At 41.2% G+C, this 20,593-nt stretch overlaps 1 protein-coding gene across 1 annotated transcript in view; it reads right to left on the reverse strand.

Annotated features, from left to right (window-relative positions):
• Window positions 1-20,093, reverse strand: part of LOC123977805 (cadherin-7-like) — a 105,640-nt gene extending 85,547 nt beyond the window's left edge. Inside the window, exons 1-2 of the mRNA XM_046060822.1 lie at window positions 19,889-20,093; window positions 14,614-15,184 (exon numbers count right to left, since the gene is read on the reverse strand). Coding sequence (XP_045916778.1) covers window positions 14,614-14,850 — 237 coding nt within the window. The 5' untranslated portion in view covers window positions 14,851-15,184; window positions 19,889-20,093. The remainder of the gene's footprint in view (window positions 1-14,613; window positions 15,185-19,888) is intronic.
• Between the last annotated feature and the right edge of the window lie 500 nt (window positions 20,094-20,593).

Here is a 20,593-nt window from a genome sequence, read left to right on the forward strand (position 1 = left end):
TCTTCACCGAAATATTCAAACTTTTCTGGAGCCACTACATTTAACTGCAAAAACTCAGGCTGTGTCAAAGTGATAGCTACTGGCAGGTCAAAATCGACTTAAACTGAATGGAGTGAAAAATAATTAGTCTTGCACCTTTAGTTTACATTGTACCTAAGCCCTAACCAATGATCAGCTTAAGGCAGAAAGACACATTGACTGGAAGTAAAGTTTAATGCCAGTAGTTCTGAGATTGTTATAAAAGTAGTGACTTATTTACATGTTTACATGGAAAGTTACATTTTCTTAGGAGACTCACATTCATGGAGCAGGAAGAAAATAAAAGGAAAGAAAAAGGAAAAGAAATGAGAGGGAAACATAAGAACAGTTTTTTGGTTAGTTTTGAGCACATGAAAGAAAATCCAAATGACATGCTTAAATTTCACACACAGAAAATGTCCCCGTTTGTTTATGGGCATATAAAAGTCCAGCATGAGAAAGAAAAAAATGACTGCTAAACATTTTCTGCACCACCTAAGATCCACTTATCCCCTGTTGTCCCTGAAAATGAATGAATTCTTCTGGGTAAGAGAATGAAAAGAAGCAGAATTGATTCAGCCACCAGCTCTTTCCAATACAGTTATTGTGGTTATGTTTGTATGAAGTAGCCTTGGGCTCTGAAAATCCAAAATCAGTCGTGGGGAGTCAGTAATGAGGGGGGTTAGTTTTGTTCAGTGAAGTAATTATGCTTTTACAGCCACGCTTGATGTAGGGAGAGAGCGCCAAAGGTCACTCCTTGCATTCTGATTATTTAGTAGATCATTTGGTCGTTAAGCTAAGGCTCTGAATGAAATACCTTTGAATGAAATGTTACAAGCTAGTGTCCCTGGCTTCACTCTCATGATCAGATACCATATAGTTTTCATAGATGTATACATTTTAATTGATGGCAATGTCAGTCTGTCAGTCCACCACTTTAGTCCAGAGTACAGCCTCACAGAGCTGCTAGCATGGCTGTAGAACCAATTTACACCTGGTATGACATGACATGAAAGCACAACCTGTGTCCTATTTGGTCAAGGAAAAAGGCATGTGAATGCAGGTGTAAATGCACAATGTGATCAGAATACGACCGGATCAGTCAGACCACACCTGGTCCACATGGAGGTGGTCAATGTGATTAGATCTCCTAACAATGAGAATCAAGATAAGAGAGCACTTCATACTAGGTGTAAACGTCAAAGTTGGTGGTTCGGATGTCATTATACAGACACGGATCACAAACACCAGGTGTAAATGGTTGCCTTAGTCTTGTTATCAAAGCAACAGACGTGTAGCGGAGGACAGAATACATTTTTTACCAAAAAACACCATCCAAAGATGATGAAAAACCTGTTTTCCAGCACCACATGACTGATAGTGGAGGCCCATTATTAGGAAATAATAAAAGCTTGAATTAAAAGCTGAGAATTTAACATTCTGTGATGCAATTAGTCACTATGCGCAATTAAATCCAAAAAAAAGACTATAATGAATTCAACACAATGATTCAAACATGCGAAACAAAGATAGAAATCATAATTATTCACTTCCCTCTACTGCAACCAAGCGCACTATTTCCTCTCTATCTGTGGCCATTCAAAGCAGAAAAACAAAGTAGGCAATATCTCTGTGCTCTCCTGCTGCCAAGTGTGTGTTTTTTTTTTTTTTACACAATGAATCGGTGACAGTATCTTGGGCTGCAACCAACATGGTCCGCATATGATAAAATACACTTCCAAGAGCAAAGGTGCAGAGGCACCATTGTGAATCACCAGCATTAGTCCAATGACTGGCTCATACAATACCCTAATTGCCTCGTGTTACTATGCACAGATTCGTCTCCACAGAGCAATGAGCCGTTGCACATCGCATTGCTATTCAAGTCACAAAACATTAGCTGAAGCCAGAATACAAAAAGTAAAAAAAAAAAGAACAGAAAAAAGGATTTGACCACATTATTTACAAATACTTGCAAACTGTGACATGACTTGCTGTGAGTCTTTTAAAGCTGCTACCTGATTTTGTTTATCCTGTGCGATATACATAAATAAACAGTACTCGTATGGAAATAAGTCATTTATTTTAAACACAGCACAAAGTGAGGTTTGTGTGTTTGTCATGCTTTCAGAGCGGATGCCCACTAAGAAGGTAGTGGTAGAAAGGCTGTAGTGGAAAGGCTATACTAAGAGCTTTTCCAGAACATGTAGGTCATTTCTCCTCCCTGTGGAAATATAGCCTGTTTTAGGATTAGGGGCTATGATTCATTATGACTGAATTTAATTACAGCGAGAGGTGGCCAATGCATCCCCGGTTTTAGCATATTAGGGTCCCTTCATCCATTGGATGGTAAATGTCTAGAGGAGGCTTTGGGGGTTGGTTTCGATAAAGTGTGTGTGTGTGTGTGTGTGTGTGTGTGTGTGTGTGTGTGTGTGAGTGTGTGTGTGTGTGTGTGTGTGTGTGTGAGAGTGTGTGTGTGTGTGTGTGTGCGTGTGTGTGTGTGTGTGTGTATGGGTGGAGAGGATGGAAGAGGAGAGGAGGTAGAAGGCTTCAGGTTACTTTGGAAGAGCTGCCATTTGAACACGTATACATACACACACAGACACACACACATAAAAGCAGATTACTGAGCATAATCAGGTTAAGGTGAGAAAGTTGGATAACTCATTTATGTATTTCCCTCTAACATTTCCAAAAAATTATGGACATCAGAATCAACCCTCAGTGCACTACTGTAAACAAAGACAGTACATATAAATTATTATTAGGACTCTCTACCATCAATATAAATCACACAAACTACCAGTTTGTTATAGCAGTTAATTACTATCATTAGGAGACGGGGTAGTGCGGTGGTTCCCAGCCTTTTTTGGCTGACGTACCTTCATAGTCTTGTCAAAGAATCAGAATCAGAATCAGTTTTATTGCCAGGTATGTGTACACATACGATGAATTTGAGTCAGGATTGTACATTGCTCACGATGTGCTTAATCATACAAAAATACAATAACACAATAATAAAATAATAATAATATAAAATCAGACACAAACTACAGAATAGACAACACTAATATACACACTATGAACAAAACAATATAGACATATTGACAAATAGTGCAGTGATCAGAGTGCAAAGGATGCAAGAGTAAAGTATTCTCATTATGTACATGTTGAAGGTGGATATGATATACAGGTACACATACACATACATGCATACATGTACACATGTACACAGTGTGATGGAGCATAGTGCAAAGGATGCTGGAAAAAATATATAAGACCTATGACTTTATGACCTGAGGTAGGTGTATTGGTATACAGTATATACAATATGACATAGTATGAACAGCACTGAAATAGAGAATGGTGAATAAATAAATAATAAGTGGAAACCAGTAAAAAGGTGCTGATTAGAGACAGAGTTACTGGGTTATTGCACAGGAATTGTTCCTGACACTGTGAGTCAGAAATCAGCTGTTCATCAGAGTGATGGCTTGTGGGAAGAAACTGCTTCTGTGTCTGTTGGTTTTGGCGTACAGTCCTCTGTACCAGAGGGGGGGAGCTGGAACAGGTTGTGTCCAGGGTGAGATAGATCTGCAGTGATGTTTCCTGCATGTTTCCTGACTCAGGAAATGTATAAGTCCTGAACGTTGTAGTCTGTCCTTGTCCTTTTTGCTGGCAGATCCAAACCAGACAGTGATGGAGGTGCAGAGAACAGACTGGATGATGGCTGTGTAGAACTGGATCAGCAGCTCCTTAGGCAGGTTGAGCTTCCTGACCTGACGCAGGAAGTACATCCTCTGCTGGGCCTTCTTGATGATCATGTAAGTGTTGGGCTCCCACCTCAGGTCCTGGGATATAGTGGAACCCAGAAACCTGAAGGATTCCACAGCAGACACAGGGCTGTTGAGTATGGTGATGGGGGGCAGAGTGGGGGGTGATAGTCCGGGTGCTGGATGTGATGTTCCCCAGCCTCACCTGCTGACTCCTGTCAGTCAGGAAGTCTGTGATCCACTGACAGATGGAGGCTGGCACAGTGAGCTGGGTGAGTTTGGTGCTGAGGATGTCCGGGATGATGGTGTTGAACGCCGAGCTGAAGTCCACAAACAGGATCCTAGCATATGTCCCTGGAGAGTCGAGGTGTTGCAGGATGCGATGCAGACCCAAGTTGACAGCATCATCCACTGACCTGTTAGCCCTGTAGGCAAACTGCAGGGGGTCCAGCAGGGGGTCTGTAATGTCCTTCAAGTGTGCCAACACCAGTCTTTCAAAGGACTTTATGACTACAGATGTCAGGGTGATGGGCCTGTAGTCCATCAGGTAGTCCAGAGATGGAGGGTTTTTTTGGGACCGGGATGACTGCGGAGCATTTGAAGCAGGAGGGAACTTCACACAGCTCCAGTGATCTGTTGAAGATCTGAGTGAAGATGGGGGCCAGCTGGTCCACACAGATTTTCAGGCAAGATGGTGAGACACCGTCAGGTCCAGGAGCCTTTCGGATCTTCTGCCTTCGGAAGAGGTGGCTCACGTCCTCTTCACAGATCTTGAGTGCAGGTGAGAGGTCAGAGGGGGAAGGTGACGTTGGAGTGGGGAAGAGGTGTGACTCTGGGCTTTTCAAACCTACAGCAGAATGGAGCGCCACTACACCTGTATCGACACCAACTGTCATGTTGTTTAACACTATTAATTGCACATTGTTATTATTGTTACAATATTTGCAACCATGCTAGCGGCACAAGGCTGCTAGTGGCTCTGGGGATGGAAATGTTGGTTCTCCACTTTGGTCCAGACTGAAATGTCTCAACAACTATTAGGTGGATTTCCATAAAATTTGGTAATGACATTCATGTGCTCCTCAGGAGGGATTGTAATAACTTTATTGATTTTTCATCTGCCACCATCATCAGGTAAAAACTACCATTCTGAAGCCTCATGTTTGGCATTTTAGCCATCGCCATCTTGTTTTTTTTGAACCAGCGGTGACCATATTTGGACAAGAGGGTGGAGCTGGTCAGGGCTGCACATTGCTATGCCTGACAGGTCAAGCCGTGGTAGCATCTTGTCAATCAAAATGTACACACTCTAAGGCACACCTTAACCTATACACCTATTTTCCTCTAAATGGGACCATAATTTACTAAATGACCATCGTGTTATATTGAAGAAGACTTGAAACTAGCGAGACCATAAACTCATCAGGAAAGCGTTTACTGAGGTTATAAAAGTGAGAAGTAGGGTCATTTTCTTGTAAGCTTACATACAAATAAGCTTACTTACAAATTTTTTGCAACTAGTGGAGTCGCCCCCTGCTGGCCTTTAGAAAAAATGCACGTTCAAGACACTTTCGCATTGGCTTCACTTTTTAGACCCAAAGGTTGCTGCTTGCAGAACACCGGCAAAACTTTTGACATTCCCATCAGCCTCAGCTGTGCTTTATGTGAAGTGCTACTTAGCAAATGTTAGCATGCTAAGATGCAAAACTACAATGTTGAACATGGTAAACATTGTACTTGCTAAACATCAGCATGTTAGTATAGTCATTTGGCTCAAAGCACCACTGTGCTGAAGATAGAGCTGCTAGTAGGGCTATACATTTGAAGTGATAATAATAATAATAATTTATACATTACTTTTGGTAAATGCATCCACCAATTGTACAGTCTTCTTGTAAGCTAGTTTTCACAAACTCTCAATTGCATTCTCCAAAGGAGGTTAAAGTCAAGGGTAACTGGACTTGGTTGAAGATACCAATTGCATTATGTAATCTTAAGGTGTTACAACAGACTCAGATTGGTGGGAAGCCTTTTTTTCAGCGATTTGATTGGTTTCTGTGAAAATAAATATGCTAAAGATCTGCATCACACCACATTTTAAGTCTACTTGAGTTTATTTTTCTCCTAATCACAAATCACAAATATGTAATATTATTCAATACATATGAATATTTTACTAAATCTGAATTACTGCCCAGATTCTCGAATTAGCTAAGTTTTTCTCCACAATCTTTCGATCTACCCCCTGGTTCCTGCATAGTTACCTCCTTGGGTGCAAGCACCTCTAGCTGGGAGTCATTAGTGTATTGTGTTCCTTCAGTGGTATTTTCCAACATGACGTTACATGCAGAAACTCCAAGAAACCCAGATAAGGTTTAGGTTTTATACAACATAATTGGGTTTCACTTTCCCAAACCTAGCTCCATTAATCAAATTATTTGTCCTCCCTTAACGTGAAAAAGGAAATCAGGTTTCTTACTTAGATGGATGTTTCTGAAATGAGACTACAGAAGAAAGTGGGGGAAATCTGATTATTATGGAGCTCCAATGTTTGTAAAATCAATGGCGGTTTCATAGACTTCAAACCTGGGGTCCCATGAGCTACAGAGGGTAATGCATAATGAATCAATCTCAAAACACACTTGACACATTGAGCAACTCTCTGGAGGTATATGTACTAAAGCAAAAATAATAGAGATGAAGAAACTCAATATCTCTGTAATTGTACTTTAAGGAAACATTTGTAATGCCTCAAGTGTCTTATCTGGTGGTGTATCAGACTGTATGAAAGCCAATTTCAGAAAACTGAGATCAAACTGCTTTAATTTCATACAGATAACCATGTGAAATGTAATTAGTCAGTCTGTGAAAAACGAGCGCCGTTCTATCGCACCTCATTACATTTCGAGGAGAATAGTCGAATAGCGTCTGCACGCAGATGCCTGACCAACATCTTTCTCTTTGGCCTCTCTGATCATGTTTTTTTTTGCTTTCCAACCAACTAAATACATTTTATAAGGTAAACGGTCTCGTCTTTAAAGAACAAAAACTTCTAGGAGGAACATGTGGCAGAGATTTAACTACATGAACTGCTTGTATGCAGTTGAGCCCTGCCATGCTTACATTATTCATTGAAATGGAGAAGAATGCTTGATTCTGCCGTTATACCAAATACAAAAGTCTACAGCCCACCTGTTATCCACTTTGTAGAGGAAAAATAGAAAGATCTAAAAACTTAACTTTTCTGTGTATTCATAGTACGTCTACACGCTCAGCACAGGCTGAGGGCCTCTCTTGAATTATTCAAGATCAGACATGTTGGGGATGTCGAAAATTCAATACATCAGCACCAGGAAACTTCAGCAACCCCATATTCAAACAAAATAAAAAGCCCATAAGTCGATTCAAGTCAAGTCAATTTATTTTGAGAGCACATTTAAAGACAACAAACGTTGACCAAAGTGCAAGAGAAATTCAATTACAGGATTTTTCGATTGATGATTACAATCAAACAAAAACACAGGAACGATCAAATAAACACGCAGATATAAATAAGAGGATATGAGTAAATTAACAAAAGCATAAAATATCTTGATAAAATCATACCACAAACAGTATTGCAGAAACAGCAAATGAGATACACCCAAATCCAAACCAGAGTGTGGTCAGACATGTCTCCATAATGACAATACAGACGCTGAGGAAAAGCGATGGGTCTTTAGACTTTAGGGGGAAGATCTAATTGTTAGTGGCAAACTATTCCACAAATTAGGGCACGCAACTTCCAAAGCTCAATCCCCTTTGGTTTTTAAATGGGTACGTGGAATGGAGAGCAGTGATTGGTCATCAGATCTGAGGGGGTGGGACAAGGGATGAGCAGTTCAGAGACGTAACTACTGCCACTCCATGCAGTGTGTTAAAAACAAATAAAAATCAACTCTGTATATCACTGGTAACCAGTAGCAGGGATATATGGTCTCTCTTCCTGGTACCGGCAAGGAGTCTCGCTGCTGCATTTTGAACCAGCTACAGACGAGATAGGGCTGACTGTCTGATTCCCACTTTGTAGCAGCGGAGGCAAGAAGAAATAAACGCACAATCTATAACTGACAAAGAATGATTTTAGCTTGGCACGTGAAGATGGAAGAAGCTAGTGCTGACAACTGAGTTGATTTGTCAAATATCAAATTTAAAACTAAAATCAAAGATAACATGGAGATTTCTTGTGTGGGGGGCATTCAATGACAGAGGCCCAAGGGCAGTGATTGTGGTGGCGGAGTTGTCTGCAGGGCTGAAGATTAGTACCTTAGTTTCATTCTAGTTTAGGTGAAGGAAGCTTTTTGCCATCCAGGATTTTGCATCCTCAATGCAATTTAGAAGGGACGTAACACGGCATAAAAGATGATACAGACACAAAACACAGCGACTTCAAGCCATCTCCCAGCTCCCTCTGCCCAGAATATTCCTTAATATTTAATTAGGTAACAATATTATTAGATGCATGACAGTGTATTTATCTTATACAGTACATCCAGATTGCAAAATGATGTACCTCTGTTTTCACCAAGCCACCATAAATTTGAAGAACCTATCCGCGGGGTGAGACAAGGGTAGAGCTAGTAAATCGAAGCTCTAAATAATAACTTCAGTTTGCCAAAAAGACAAGCGGTTTCTGTAATAAATTCAAACATATGAGAAGTAAATCACTGTATAAGACCTTTTTCAAATAGTGTGGGATGTCTATGTCTCTTGGCTACTTCGATTTGGATGGGTCTTTTTCTAGTGAACATGTGGTTTACAAATGTTTGGATTTACTGTATCTGGAGAACTACATTTTTAATTGACAGACTGATCAAATTCAGGACATGGAGGACATTATGTTTGAGCTACCCACTGGAGCAAATTTGGCTTTAGAGTTTATGGGTTGAAGCAGCTGCAAGCCCCTACAGACCCATAGTACCCACTCAGGCATTTTCATTGATGTTGCCTGATTAGACTTTTCTCAGGGACTGCATGGAAGTGTGTACAAACTGTGCTTGACTGACATCTCCCTGACTCTTCTGGGACCACTTACACCATGATCATTATTATTATACAGTTTGGTGACATCATGTAATTCCCAACATAGTTTAACCCAACTTCCACCTGAGTGGAGATCTAATCAGAAAGGGTAACTGACAACACCCATTTTTTTGTGTTAACACTTGGTAAGACCTGTTTTCAGTTTAACAAAATGCTTTGCTACAACTCAAAACATTTTAAACATAGTTTGGCAGTACTGAACAGAGCTAATCAGGATGATGGGACACAACTAGATCCAACAACTCCTCCATTTGCCAAAACCAGATGCACCTAAACAACACTGTTTCTTTTGGCTAGCCAAGCAAATAATCATATCATACCCATTTTTTCACCAGACTAGTTCTTAGCCAGGCATGGTAACTTTCCAGAGTTCTGCACCCAACCCTCCATAAAAAGGTGAATTGTTGTTTTTACACTTTCTTTTATGTAATAAATAAACAAGATATACGGTGTGAATTAGTGAGCTTTAGAGGTGCTGGTAGGCTGATTTAGTTACATTAAGACAGAGCCACATGCCAGCTGTTTCCCCCTTTCTCCATTCTTTCTGCTAAGCTAAGCGAACTGGCTGCTGGCTGTAACTTCATGCTTAACTGACAGACATGAGAGTGGTATCAATCCCCTAATTTGACTCTCTGCTAGGAAGCGAATAAGAGGATTCCCCAAAATGTTAAATTTTTGCTTTAACTGTGTCAGAAATGAATTCTGGAAAACTGACCCTGGATCTGCCACACATAATACAATCACATCTCAGTGGAAATCTGAAGTGAAATCCCAACCTCTAGTAAACCCTCAGTGACTTCATTTGGCAATTATTAGTTTGATGTTGAAGAGTAGATGACATTCTCTTTAGGCCCATTAAAGAAACTCATATATAGTTTTATGAAAGAAATGTCCAGTTCAGTCTCGATTTACACTGTCTTGACTTTGTCTTGACCTCCTTCTGGACTTTACTGGACCTCATCTAAAAATTGTCCTGCTGATGCTGGCCCTATATGTGAGAGAGAGTGCAAGTGTAAACAATGTTCGTCTTCTGTCCTTTCCACTACCCTGCTGATAGCTACCCTCTAGTCTACTTTACACTGCTGTTTTCATCCTCTTTGATTCCCTGGCTCAGATAAAGGCTTTCCCACCATCCCAGAGGCCCCCAGGATGCCTCATGAGCTCCCCCCTCTGTGAGCTCTTGTCCCTGGGTACCATGTGTATGAGGCCCCCCCACTCCTGTCAGCTTGAATCACCCTCCTCTCTCGCTCAACATGCTGCTCTCACCACTCCCAGCTGCGCTGCTGTGTTTGTGGCACCAGCAAGTGTGAGTAGATGCTATTGAGACTGACCTTTGCAGCAGCGCCCTGTGCTCTATGATTCTAACCCATTTGACAGTGAACGTCTAACAGAATGCTAATGAAGTAGTTTTGCATAGTAAGACGTTATGTTGGCTCCATTGTAATTATCTGAGTTACTATCCCTGATGCCCATGATGCATATTGTTTGATTAATAAACTGAATTACTGTCACGCACAACACCAGGTTCTCTGTAGCAGGTCAGAAATTACTCATGATGCATGCTCATAAAAATGTCTAATGATTGTTGCAATGAATATGATCAAACAGTAACACTTGTTGCAAAAGCACATTTCTTGTTCCCTATATTTGAGGCAAGTCATACCCCCCCCACCCCACACCCCCCACCCCACAGTCTCATTTAAAGATTTGACAGCGAGCCATAAGAGATTCTTCCATCAAGAGATGTTTTCCATTTCCTTGCTCCTCACTGAGGTTCTTTCATTTGTATTGGAAGAAATCATTTTGTGAGTGTAGCAGGGAGAGCCCTGGCTAATGCCTCCTGAATGCAGCCTGAATTATAAGGAAAAAATAAGTCCATCCATTACTCTGATGGTTAGCCAGGCAATTTTGAAGACATGTCTATAGAAAAAAGGCAAGATTCATCATAAGGGCTGTGTCTGTGTGCTTACACCTCCCATGATGTGAAGCAGCACTTAAATTTCTCCAGTCACTTGAACATAAACAGATCTATGAAAAAATGATATGTCCTTAATAGAATGTATGAGTAGCTGTACAAAAGTTATCGAATAGAGGAAAAATATATTACAAAGTGTGAAGCATGGAGAATTGGTGCATTAACAAAACAAATATCTAAAATTTAAATTGTCTCTGTTGAGCGTTACAAAGCGTGCATGCCTGCTAACCCTGCCCATTCAGTAAAAGTTACAGATTGGTATGTTTCAACACTTTAGTCACACGAATACCCTGCAGAAAATGTTAATCACATTATGTTTACCACTAAGTGTTTGTTAAGTGGATGAGTTGCTTCAGCATTCTCGCTTGTTTCAATATGTGCATCGGCAATTTGCGACGGAGACTGTACAGTTTAGGGTTCTTTAATGTATGTTTCCACTGGCTTGATGTGACTGCAGCTGATTCCGGGCCAGTACACTTACCCGAGGCAGAGTGCCAAGGCGTAATGAGACATTTGGTTGTGAAATTCAGAATCTGACAGAATGCATTAAAGCCAAGCAGACTGCAGATGCAAAGGGAGCAGCCAGGCCAAAGTGATGACTTCTCATTTCCCACCAACTGTATCATATTTCCTTTTGCTTCCAGCCAAACAAATGACCAAACTGTGCAGTGACTGTCCCATTGTTTGGACACAGATTCCTATTGGTCGTCACAGTAGATGCATCGGATACATCTGACAAAAGCAATTACTGGTCATGTCACTGGTGTTTTTTGCCGATCACCTGCTGAAAATTTTTGAGCTGAGTATATAAAACTAGCTTTGGCAGCATGTTTTGTTTTGTTTTGTTTTGCAGAAGCTACATAAAGAATTCATTTCTAGTAAGGTCATCTTCTTGACATGGCAGGACCTTCCACGTCGATCACACTGAGTCCCGAGGTCAGGGTGTCCTGCCCAGGCTTTTTACAGCAGCAGCGTGCCCTTGTGATACCAAACAAACACACACTACAGTATGTGACAACTATGATCTTTGGGAACAAATAATGTGACAGCTTCTCAAGCTCCCAGGCAGCCAGCTCTGCCCCGCAGGGAATGAATGAATCTGATTTTTCATGTTTCTGAAATGGTTAGATTGAGCTTGGACAGAAGGTCGGATGTAAAGATGCAGCCAGTTGTTTTTTTTTACATGCCTGCTACAATGCTGTCTTTGCCCTGCTAGTGATACCACTGTAAATGCACAGATACCAAACAACCTAAATGATCAATCAATACATGTATGGAAAAGAATTTAAAAAAACTACCTGTTAGAAAATGGGTTGCAAATGAGGTTGTGTAAATTCCATGTGGATACGTAGATTGCTACACATCTATGAATAAGTGATCAGCCTGTTCACATCCTTCGGGATTTACTAACAAAAAAAACCAATCAGACACAAGCATATGCAAAAGAAAAGAAGCACTCGAAAAATCATGACTACTGTACTGGCCTCTCTCCTGTAAATTTCAAATGGGCAACTCAGGACAAGGACACAACATCTGAATCACAGAACAGATGTTCTCAAGCAAGAAATACTCTCCTCACTATTCAGATATAGTGGATACCTGGGGACACACAGATCAGAATAGAAGGCGTTTTAAAATACGGTGGACGCCTGGTCAAGAAATGACCTTTAGCTGAACTCCAGCAGTGTCACAAATAGGCTCATTCTGATTTAGATGCTTTCCTCCAGCATCCCTCGGGCAAAAATAGAGAGGAAAACAATAGGACAGTCAAATGTATCCTAATTCCAGCTGGAGACGCTAATCCAGTTCAGAGACAGCAAGGAAATGGGCTTGCGAGAGCAGACCCGGCAAATACATGCAGATGAGAATGATTATCCTGCAGATGAGCGGAAAGATGAAAACTAATTTAATAATAAGACCAGAAAATTCTCCAAGATAACAGGGATCTAGAGACCAATCCAAGACCCATCTGGCCTGCACTGCACACACACACACACACACACACACACCAGAGCCATTTCAGACTAGGCAGGAGCTGTCCATTTAAACCGTGGTGCTGAAAGCTGGAGAGCAATGTGAACCAACAATTTTACAGTACAATTGAAAAACTAGAAATTGTTGTATTATGGATGTTAATTAGACTGATTAGTACATTTTAGAGGTACTTGAGAAGCCTGTATATTACTTGAGTATTTTCCTTTTTTCTACTTTCTACTTCCCTTCTACTGCATTTCAGAGGAAATATTGTGCTTTACTTGTTAGTTCCAGTGGTGGTATGTGAGTACATTTAATCAGGTCCATTTTGAGGTACTTGCACCAGTATTTTACTTGAATATTTCCACTATATGTTACTATATATCTCTACTACACTACATTTCAGAAGGAACAATTGTACCTTTCAGTTTTTACATTTGTTTGAGAGCTACGCTAACTGACTACTTCCAGTAGTGGACTGTAACTGAGTACTTTTATTCAGGTTCTGTACTTAAGTATATTTTGAGAAAGTTGTGCCTGTATGTTATTTAAGTATTTCTATATTATCTACTTTCTACTTCTACTTCAATACATTTCTGAGGGAATTAATGGACTTTTTACACTACAACATTATTTGACATCATGCCTAACCAGTTACTTCCAGATGTGGTATGTAACTATGTACATTTATACAGGCGCTGTATTGAAGTGCCTTCTGAGGTACAGTTTAAAATGCTAATTCACTTCCTTAGATTTCAAAGGGAGAAGTTGAACTTTTTACTCCACTACATTATCTGACATCTATACCTTTTAGTTACTTACTAGTTCAGCGCACCAATGTACACTAGTTTGGTGTACTCTGAATCTGAATTTGGCAGACCACACCCAAAACACACCCGCACAGTTCTGATGAAACATATTAACTCTTTGAGTGTTATACTACCTTTAAAATATGCTTACTTTAAACTTTGTGTCCTGACAGTTGTGTCCTGCTATTTATGTAATTAAGCATTTATTAACTGTTTATACACAGTTAAGAATGCTGCATAAAATGATTTATGTTATACAGGAGTGGCTGATAAATAGGACATTGATAAACACCTAAATGGTGAATGTTAATGTGATCCAAACAGAAAATAAGTGTTACCACCATATCTCATAAATGCATGATTAGTCACTTTGTCAGGGTATCCTCACATTAACCACACCATTTGTGTCACTGGGAGGGTTTCAAGCTTATTTATCTTATTTATCTGTCAAAATATGCATTTCTTTCATCTATCTGCTTGTACCTTGGCAGAACACCTACTGTACTAAGACACACTTGAGTAATATATACCTTTTCTGGGGGCGGATTACAAAGCAAATTACCTTGTCACGTCGTACACCGCCCTCTAAACTGAAACTGCACTTTTGTACAAGTATAGACTTCAGCCTGGCAGGAATAAAATACAGAATACCTTCCTACACTGTCTGTGCTTTGTCTTTTCATTTGTTTAACATTTTTTAGGTCATTGGGAATATGTACAACTCTGTAAAACACTGCTGTGTCCCAGATTTTGCAGGTCATTATGGTAAGAGGTTATTGATATGTGTATTACTGTACAGGTGCACTAAACCTGGTGCTAGATCTGCAAAAGAGTGTGAGGATGTGTGTAAAAAAAAAAGTTTATCACAAGTTTTTTTTTTTTTTTTTAACCAGAGATAGACACATTTGAAAGAGTTGTGCATGTAAAAACTCATTGTTAGGTTGTGCTAATGCTGAACCATTAACAGTCACAGATCGCTTACCTTGCCAACGTAGAGTGGTTCATTCCCTGTGTACTCCTCCAACACGAAGAACTGGTTCCATACCCAGCTGCGTTTGTGCCTGTGCAGGGTCTCCCAGGGGTCTGGATCAGAGCGTGGGGACTTCTCCAGATCCCCAGAGCTGGGATTCAGCCCCCAGCAGCCCCTCTCCCACAAGGGAAACAAGAGTGCCAGGAGAGCCAGGGCTCTGCATATGCCTGAGCAGCACCACCCCATCATCTGGGCCCCCTCCAAAAGGCAGTGAGGCCAGAAGAGGAGCAAAAACTAAAAAAAGACAGTAAGGCTGAAATGTCAAAACCCTCAGGGTTTTATCCACACAGTCCTGACCCTTTGTTTCACCAGAAAGCAAGAGCAGTCAGACCCTGAAAAGAGTGCATGGGTTGAATAGAGTCAAGCTCTGCATTTTGCTGTGTTGCGCTCCCTTTTTTCCTGATTGGAGACTAAAAGTGGGGTAATTCCCTCCACTTTGGAGCCAGGGAGTTGACATTAAAGCTGGCTAACAGGGTCAGTGGCAACCGGGCAGGCTTCAACACACAGGCTGTATAATTGGCACCTATCAGGAGAGAGAGAGAGAAAAAAAGACAGAGACAAAGACATAGAGGAGAGAAGAGAGAAAGTACCGTCAGCAAAATTGCCTCTGTGACCGCAGTCACTTTAGACAGCAAGTAATGTGCTTGCTGATGCAATGATAATGACATTTTTCACCAATCATAAAGAAAGTGGTCAAAATGAAAAGACAATAAATATAGTACATAATATCAACATAACGTCCTTCACGAACACACACTCACCTACACACATGCCAAAGAACAACAGGATGAGGTCAAAATGTTAGTAAGGGTAAGACGGAGGGAGAAATTATCTGGCTTTTCAATGCATATAAGCAAAGAGATTTCACAGCAAATGAAACAACAGTGGCTGCGTGGAATAACAATCAAACTCTATTCCGCTGGCTCCCAATTATCTGGGCTTTACCTCACCAAGGTCATTATTTTGTCACATTTTCTTTGTATAAGATCATGGCGTGATGGTGGCGGGGCTCGCCACTCAACACTAACAAGCCACATGATCTGTGTGGTAAGCTCTCATCACCGAGATTAAAAATAAATCTGAGCTGTCAGCAGCATGATGGCCCAAGCGCTCCTGACCTCTACTCCGAGCAGTCTGTTTGCTGGCCTGAGCACATGCAAGAGGGATCTGTCTCCCTGCCGTCGTCATGCCATGACAGATCCCCCAAGATGCCAGAACATGAAGACTTGTCAAAGCAAAGACAAGCATCCGCTCCTGACAGATAATGTTCTTTGTGTCACAACACATCCTGGCAGTCCTGAGTAGTTGAGCAATTACGGAAATTTCGCAGTATCTCTGGTATTATCTGTCTGATTTGACACATAACGATGACTTCAACAAATTCCCTCAATAAATATTTTGAAGGAGGAACACTCCACACATGAATCAGTGAAGCTGTGCAGTGGAGCTCTCTGGCAAATGTATGCAATATCTGGGGGTGATACTGATTCAGAAATGCCTTTAAAACTTCAGGAGGTCTTCTGAAAGCAGACGTTTAGAAAACAGAGAGCTTGACCGCACGTATATTTATTTTCTCTGTGACCTCTCTTTCTCCCTCCTCTACGCTGAGTATTGGCAGGGCCCTGGATGAGGAAGGTAATTGCTTTGGCATAAAGTGACCTCTTTCTTCCCACACAGATTCTCCAGTTCTCATTTCACTTCCTCTCTGCCCCCCCCCAAGCAAATAAAAACTGCACACCACACATCCTCTGGAAGTGATTTGTTGTACTTCGCCACAGCAAAGTCATTATCCAGTGCTAATTATTAAGACAGAAATAGATCATAACAGCTTGATTGCCGCCTCTGCAGACACCTAGATGCTTGTGAGAAGCATCTTCAACGTATGAGGATTTATTTAAAAAATGCCTCACTTTTAAATGTTCAAATTAATAATGGAAGCATCTTGAAATGCTTGCCCCCCGTGCAGAAAGCACACAAGCCCCTACCAGGCGAAACTTTATCCAAGCAGCCAAAAAAGCTGTGGAAACATTCATCCTGATCTGCTTGTGCTTGTAATATGAATTAGAATACAATGACCCTACACATTAAGGCTGTAACACATGAATGTGCACAGAGCAACGCACGCACAAGTCCCTGCCTCTGCATGACAATTTAATGGTAGAGGTGGAAAGTGGAGCAGATCTGACTGCAGGGCAGAACGGGTTGCGAAGGCAGGTTGCAGCAGTGGTATTGTGGCAGAGAGAATCAGCGCAGGGTCAGTTTGAGCCCAGCAGCCAAGTTAATGCTTCTCATTTCACTAAACCCTCAGCACTAGAAGAGATGGGAGTCAGCTATAGACAGGAGATAACACTAATGTAGATGTGGCCTCAGCAGTGTGATCAATAAGGCAGATATTGCCTTGTTATTAAATGAGTTTCTGCTGATTTACTGTCTGGTTGATTGGGCCAAATCATTAAGCAATTCATGCCGCAGAGAAATCAATTGTTTCAATACATTTTAATTGTTAATCATTTTAAAAGCGCATAACTTCAAATCTGGCATGAAATGAAACGCTCTCCTCGCAAATAAAGACACACAAATAGAAAGAGATGGATTCGACAAGTAACTTTTTTCTCATGAGGACTTCCATTTCTTCTTCCTGTTGGTGTCAGGTGATTGACAGTAAGCAGAGCGTAACGAAACGCAGCGATGATATGAAAACACTAAACTCGGGCACAATGAAGTGACATCGAAACAGGATAAAAAAAAAACGCTGGCAAAAACCAAATGAAGGCATCGCGTCGACTGTGATGGATTATCTCACTCGGTGGAAGTTGTTTTTCACACAGAACAGGAGGGGAAACCAGGCCTGATGTTTGCAAGTATGATGGCTGACTGTGGAGCCAAAAAACAGGAAAAATGTCAAGGAGAAGGGTAAACTCGAGGACTGGTATAAATGTGAATAAAGTAGGGGCACTGTGCTTTAACTACAAGATATCAAACTGTCTATTATTCTTCATTTAAAGACAGTTTTACCCTTCTGCCTTAAAGCACTGGCAATGTGTTGGTGCCAAATGTTCTAAATGCTTCACTTGGTTTTCTGCCCCGCAGAGAAAATCAAACTGATGCTTTTTCTTATCATTTCAAAATATTCAAATATCAGCACCACATATCATCTTCTAGCAGACCCAGTGTAGCAATACCACTCTTTTCAAAAGGGTCCACATTTGACTTCCTGTAGAGAGAAGCAGACTCATTGTTGGGCAGTGTTAAAGTGACGAGGCTAAATTAAGCGAAAATGTGAGATAAAGCCGTGAATGTAAAGCCTCCCAGTCATCCCCCGGCTCTGTTTCTCTTACACACAGTGTTCTAATCCCATTTGCCAGTCTGACAACAGGATTACCAGTGCTACACCGCTCAGTAACCAATCACACTCTTCCTCTGATCCATATTCTCCTCAATCACTGTGTACGTTCAGTCTCTTCACTCATGGGCGAGAATACATGACACAAACTGGCTGTTTATAGTGTAATTTGAGTTTGAAGTATAGTCTCCTTCATTTTGAATCATTTGATTAAAAAAACAGCATGTAGATCAGAGTTTTTGATGCGTTTTTAAGAGATTTGAAGTTCTGTTTGTAATATGAAATGGCAACGTATGAGCAGTTTTCATATAATGTGGCACTTCACTGACTCTTCCTGGACCTTCCCTCTTTGTTTGTCTCTTTCCGGGGAAATCAGAGCACGGGGTCAGCTACAGAGAGACAATAACCCCCGCAGCTGGTGGGTCTTCAAGGACACTAACAGTACATTCAGACCTGAGTCTTGCTGACACAGGAGGTTGAATCCGAGTCAGGGGCTTGAAGGGTGGTCGCTCCACTCATAGATTTCTGATACCTCATCTCTTCATTTAAATTCATCTTGCATCCTTCGCTAGTAGATCTGAAGCTGACTGTGTATGTTTTCACATGCTGCATCGGAAGACACATTGCAACATCTGTAAAGAGTTCACTGAGGCATTTATAAGTTTAATACACATGCTGTTTGTTAACAAAGACAGGAATTTGCCTTTTCTTCTGTTAAATCACAGTTGCGTAATAAAGCACGTCTGCCCACCAAACAGCAAAAGGATAACTGATAGATGAAAAAGGCTGAGGTATGACAGTCATTCATTTTAATTCACACATATGTGATAAAAGCAATTTTAGGATTGTGTTTTTAAAAAGTCCTTAAACTGAGACCTTACATTCAACACATGTACATAAATATCCCTTCCTGTCCTCGCAGTGATAATATAATTTATAAATCCTGCTGATGGGTTGTGATCATACTGCACATTTCACTTACTATAGTGACTATAAAGCTTAAAGGCAACAAAAACAGTTTTGCACAGTCAGAGATTTCATATGTGATGCATTTTGCTTAAAAATAAACTTGCACTGCAAGAAAGTCATTTTATTGTGTATTGATCCGTTTGTCATCTTTTTTGTCCTTAAACAAGTGGATCTACCCATTTCTGGGACACGCTTATTCCCTCTGCAGCTATTAGGTCCATGAATTTCCTGGAAACATGTGGAGGTATATTAACCTGAAATAGGGCAGAACTTTAAATAATTTAAATAACTTCATCCCTAATTTGATTAAATATAAGTTCATTTTTTACCCTGCTTGCAGTTTTTTTTTCTCCACAGAAATTACTGACAGATTTGCAGCCCAGTTCGGTAATCTTTGATATGGACTCTTTGCAGTGTAAATCATCAGGTACCCCTGTGCTCTGCTTTGCGCACCGATGTGACCTGACTGCTTCACCCTCCTGTTGGTATCAATCATTGCGCATTAGCTGTCAACACCTGCAGAAAAAGTTCGCAGGACGCACCTGTTCTCGAATCGATAGAATTCGTTTTTCTCAATACAAAAATAACCCGCTTGCATCATTAACACAGATCGATTAAATATCTTAACAACTTCGGGGTCTAGAAAAATAAAACGGAAGAGGATGGTGGCAAATAAACACATGACGGGGACTGAGCAGCACGGAAACACCGTCAGTAAAAATCTCTGTGAGCGACCGCCGCAGGAAACATGTGTCCATGGAATACTAATGACAGCATAAGCGACGGGACAAAAATGCACAGAATACATAAGCAGAGCATAATTGAACTGAAATGCAGTGTGGGACTGAAAAACAAAACTGGGCACACGATTGCAACGGTCCTCGCTGAGCTTTGAAATCTATTGGCAGTACTCACCAGAATAAGACGGAATAACTTCACCGCCGCACAGATGGTGTCTGGTGGTAAAAGTTGTTGGGTTTTTTCTCTCCATGCACCACGAACAGGAAAGCAGCTTATGTCGAAATAAAGAGTTTAAAAGTTTTCATGATGAAATTAGTCCTGATGGCAGAGCAGGGCTGCTGGAGATCGCCCACTGGATCGCGCGTAAATGCTCTCACCCTTGGCTGGGATGTGACAAGTCTGAGCACCCCCCCCTCCCCCTCCCCCTCCCCCCTCTCTCTCGCTCTCTCTCGCTCTCTCTCTCCCCCTCTCTCTCTCTCTGTATCCTGCGCAGTGCCGCCTCTGTGCAGGGAACCCCAGCTGCAGGGTTTTGGGTATGTATCTATCTCTCTCTTACATAGGCAACAGGGGATACGCAGCAGCGAGGAGTCAGAACACCGGACGAGACAGGAAACGCTCTCGTGTGAGCCAAATCCTCGCTGACTAGATTGGAGAGAGCCTATCGAAATAGTTTGACCAAAATAAGTTGGCGAGGAGGGAGCCAGAAACACACGCAGCGTTTTGGCAGTGAGAAAGAAGAACCGAATTTTCAAACCTGCCAAGTTTTTGGCAGCAGATGGCATGTGTCCTGTTAAATGAGTACCTTGCTGGTGAAAAGAAAATCAATACAAAATTCTTGACACCTTCTTCAACCCATGATAGGGATTTAACAGCCCCCCT

Source organism: Micropterus dolomieu, linkage group LG01, assembly GCF_021292245.1.
Source record: "Micropterus dolomieu isolate WLL.071019.BEF.003 ecotype Adirondacks linkage group LG01, ASM2129224v1, whole genome shotgun sequence".
Taxonomy (NCBI): domain Eukaryota; kingdom Metazoa; phylum Chordata; class Actinopteri; order Centrarchiformes; family Centrarchidae; genus Micropterus; species Micropterus dolomieu.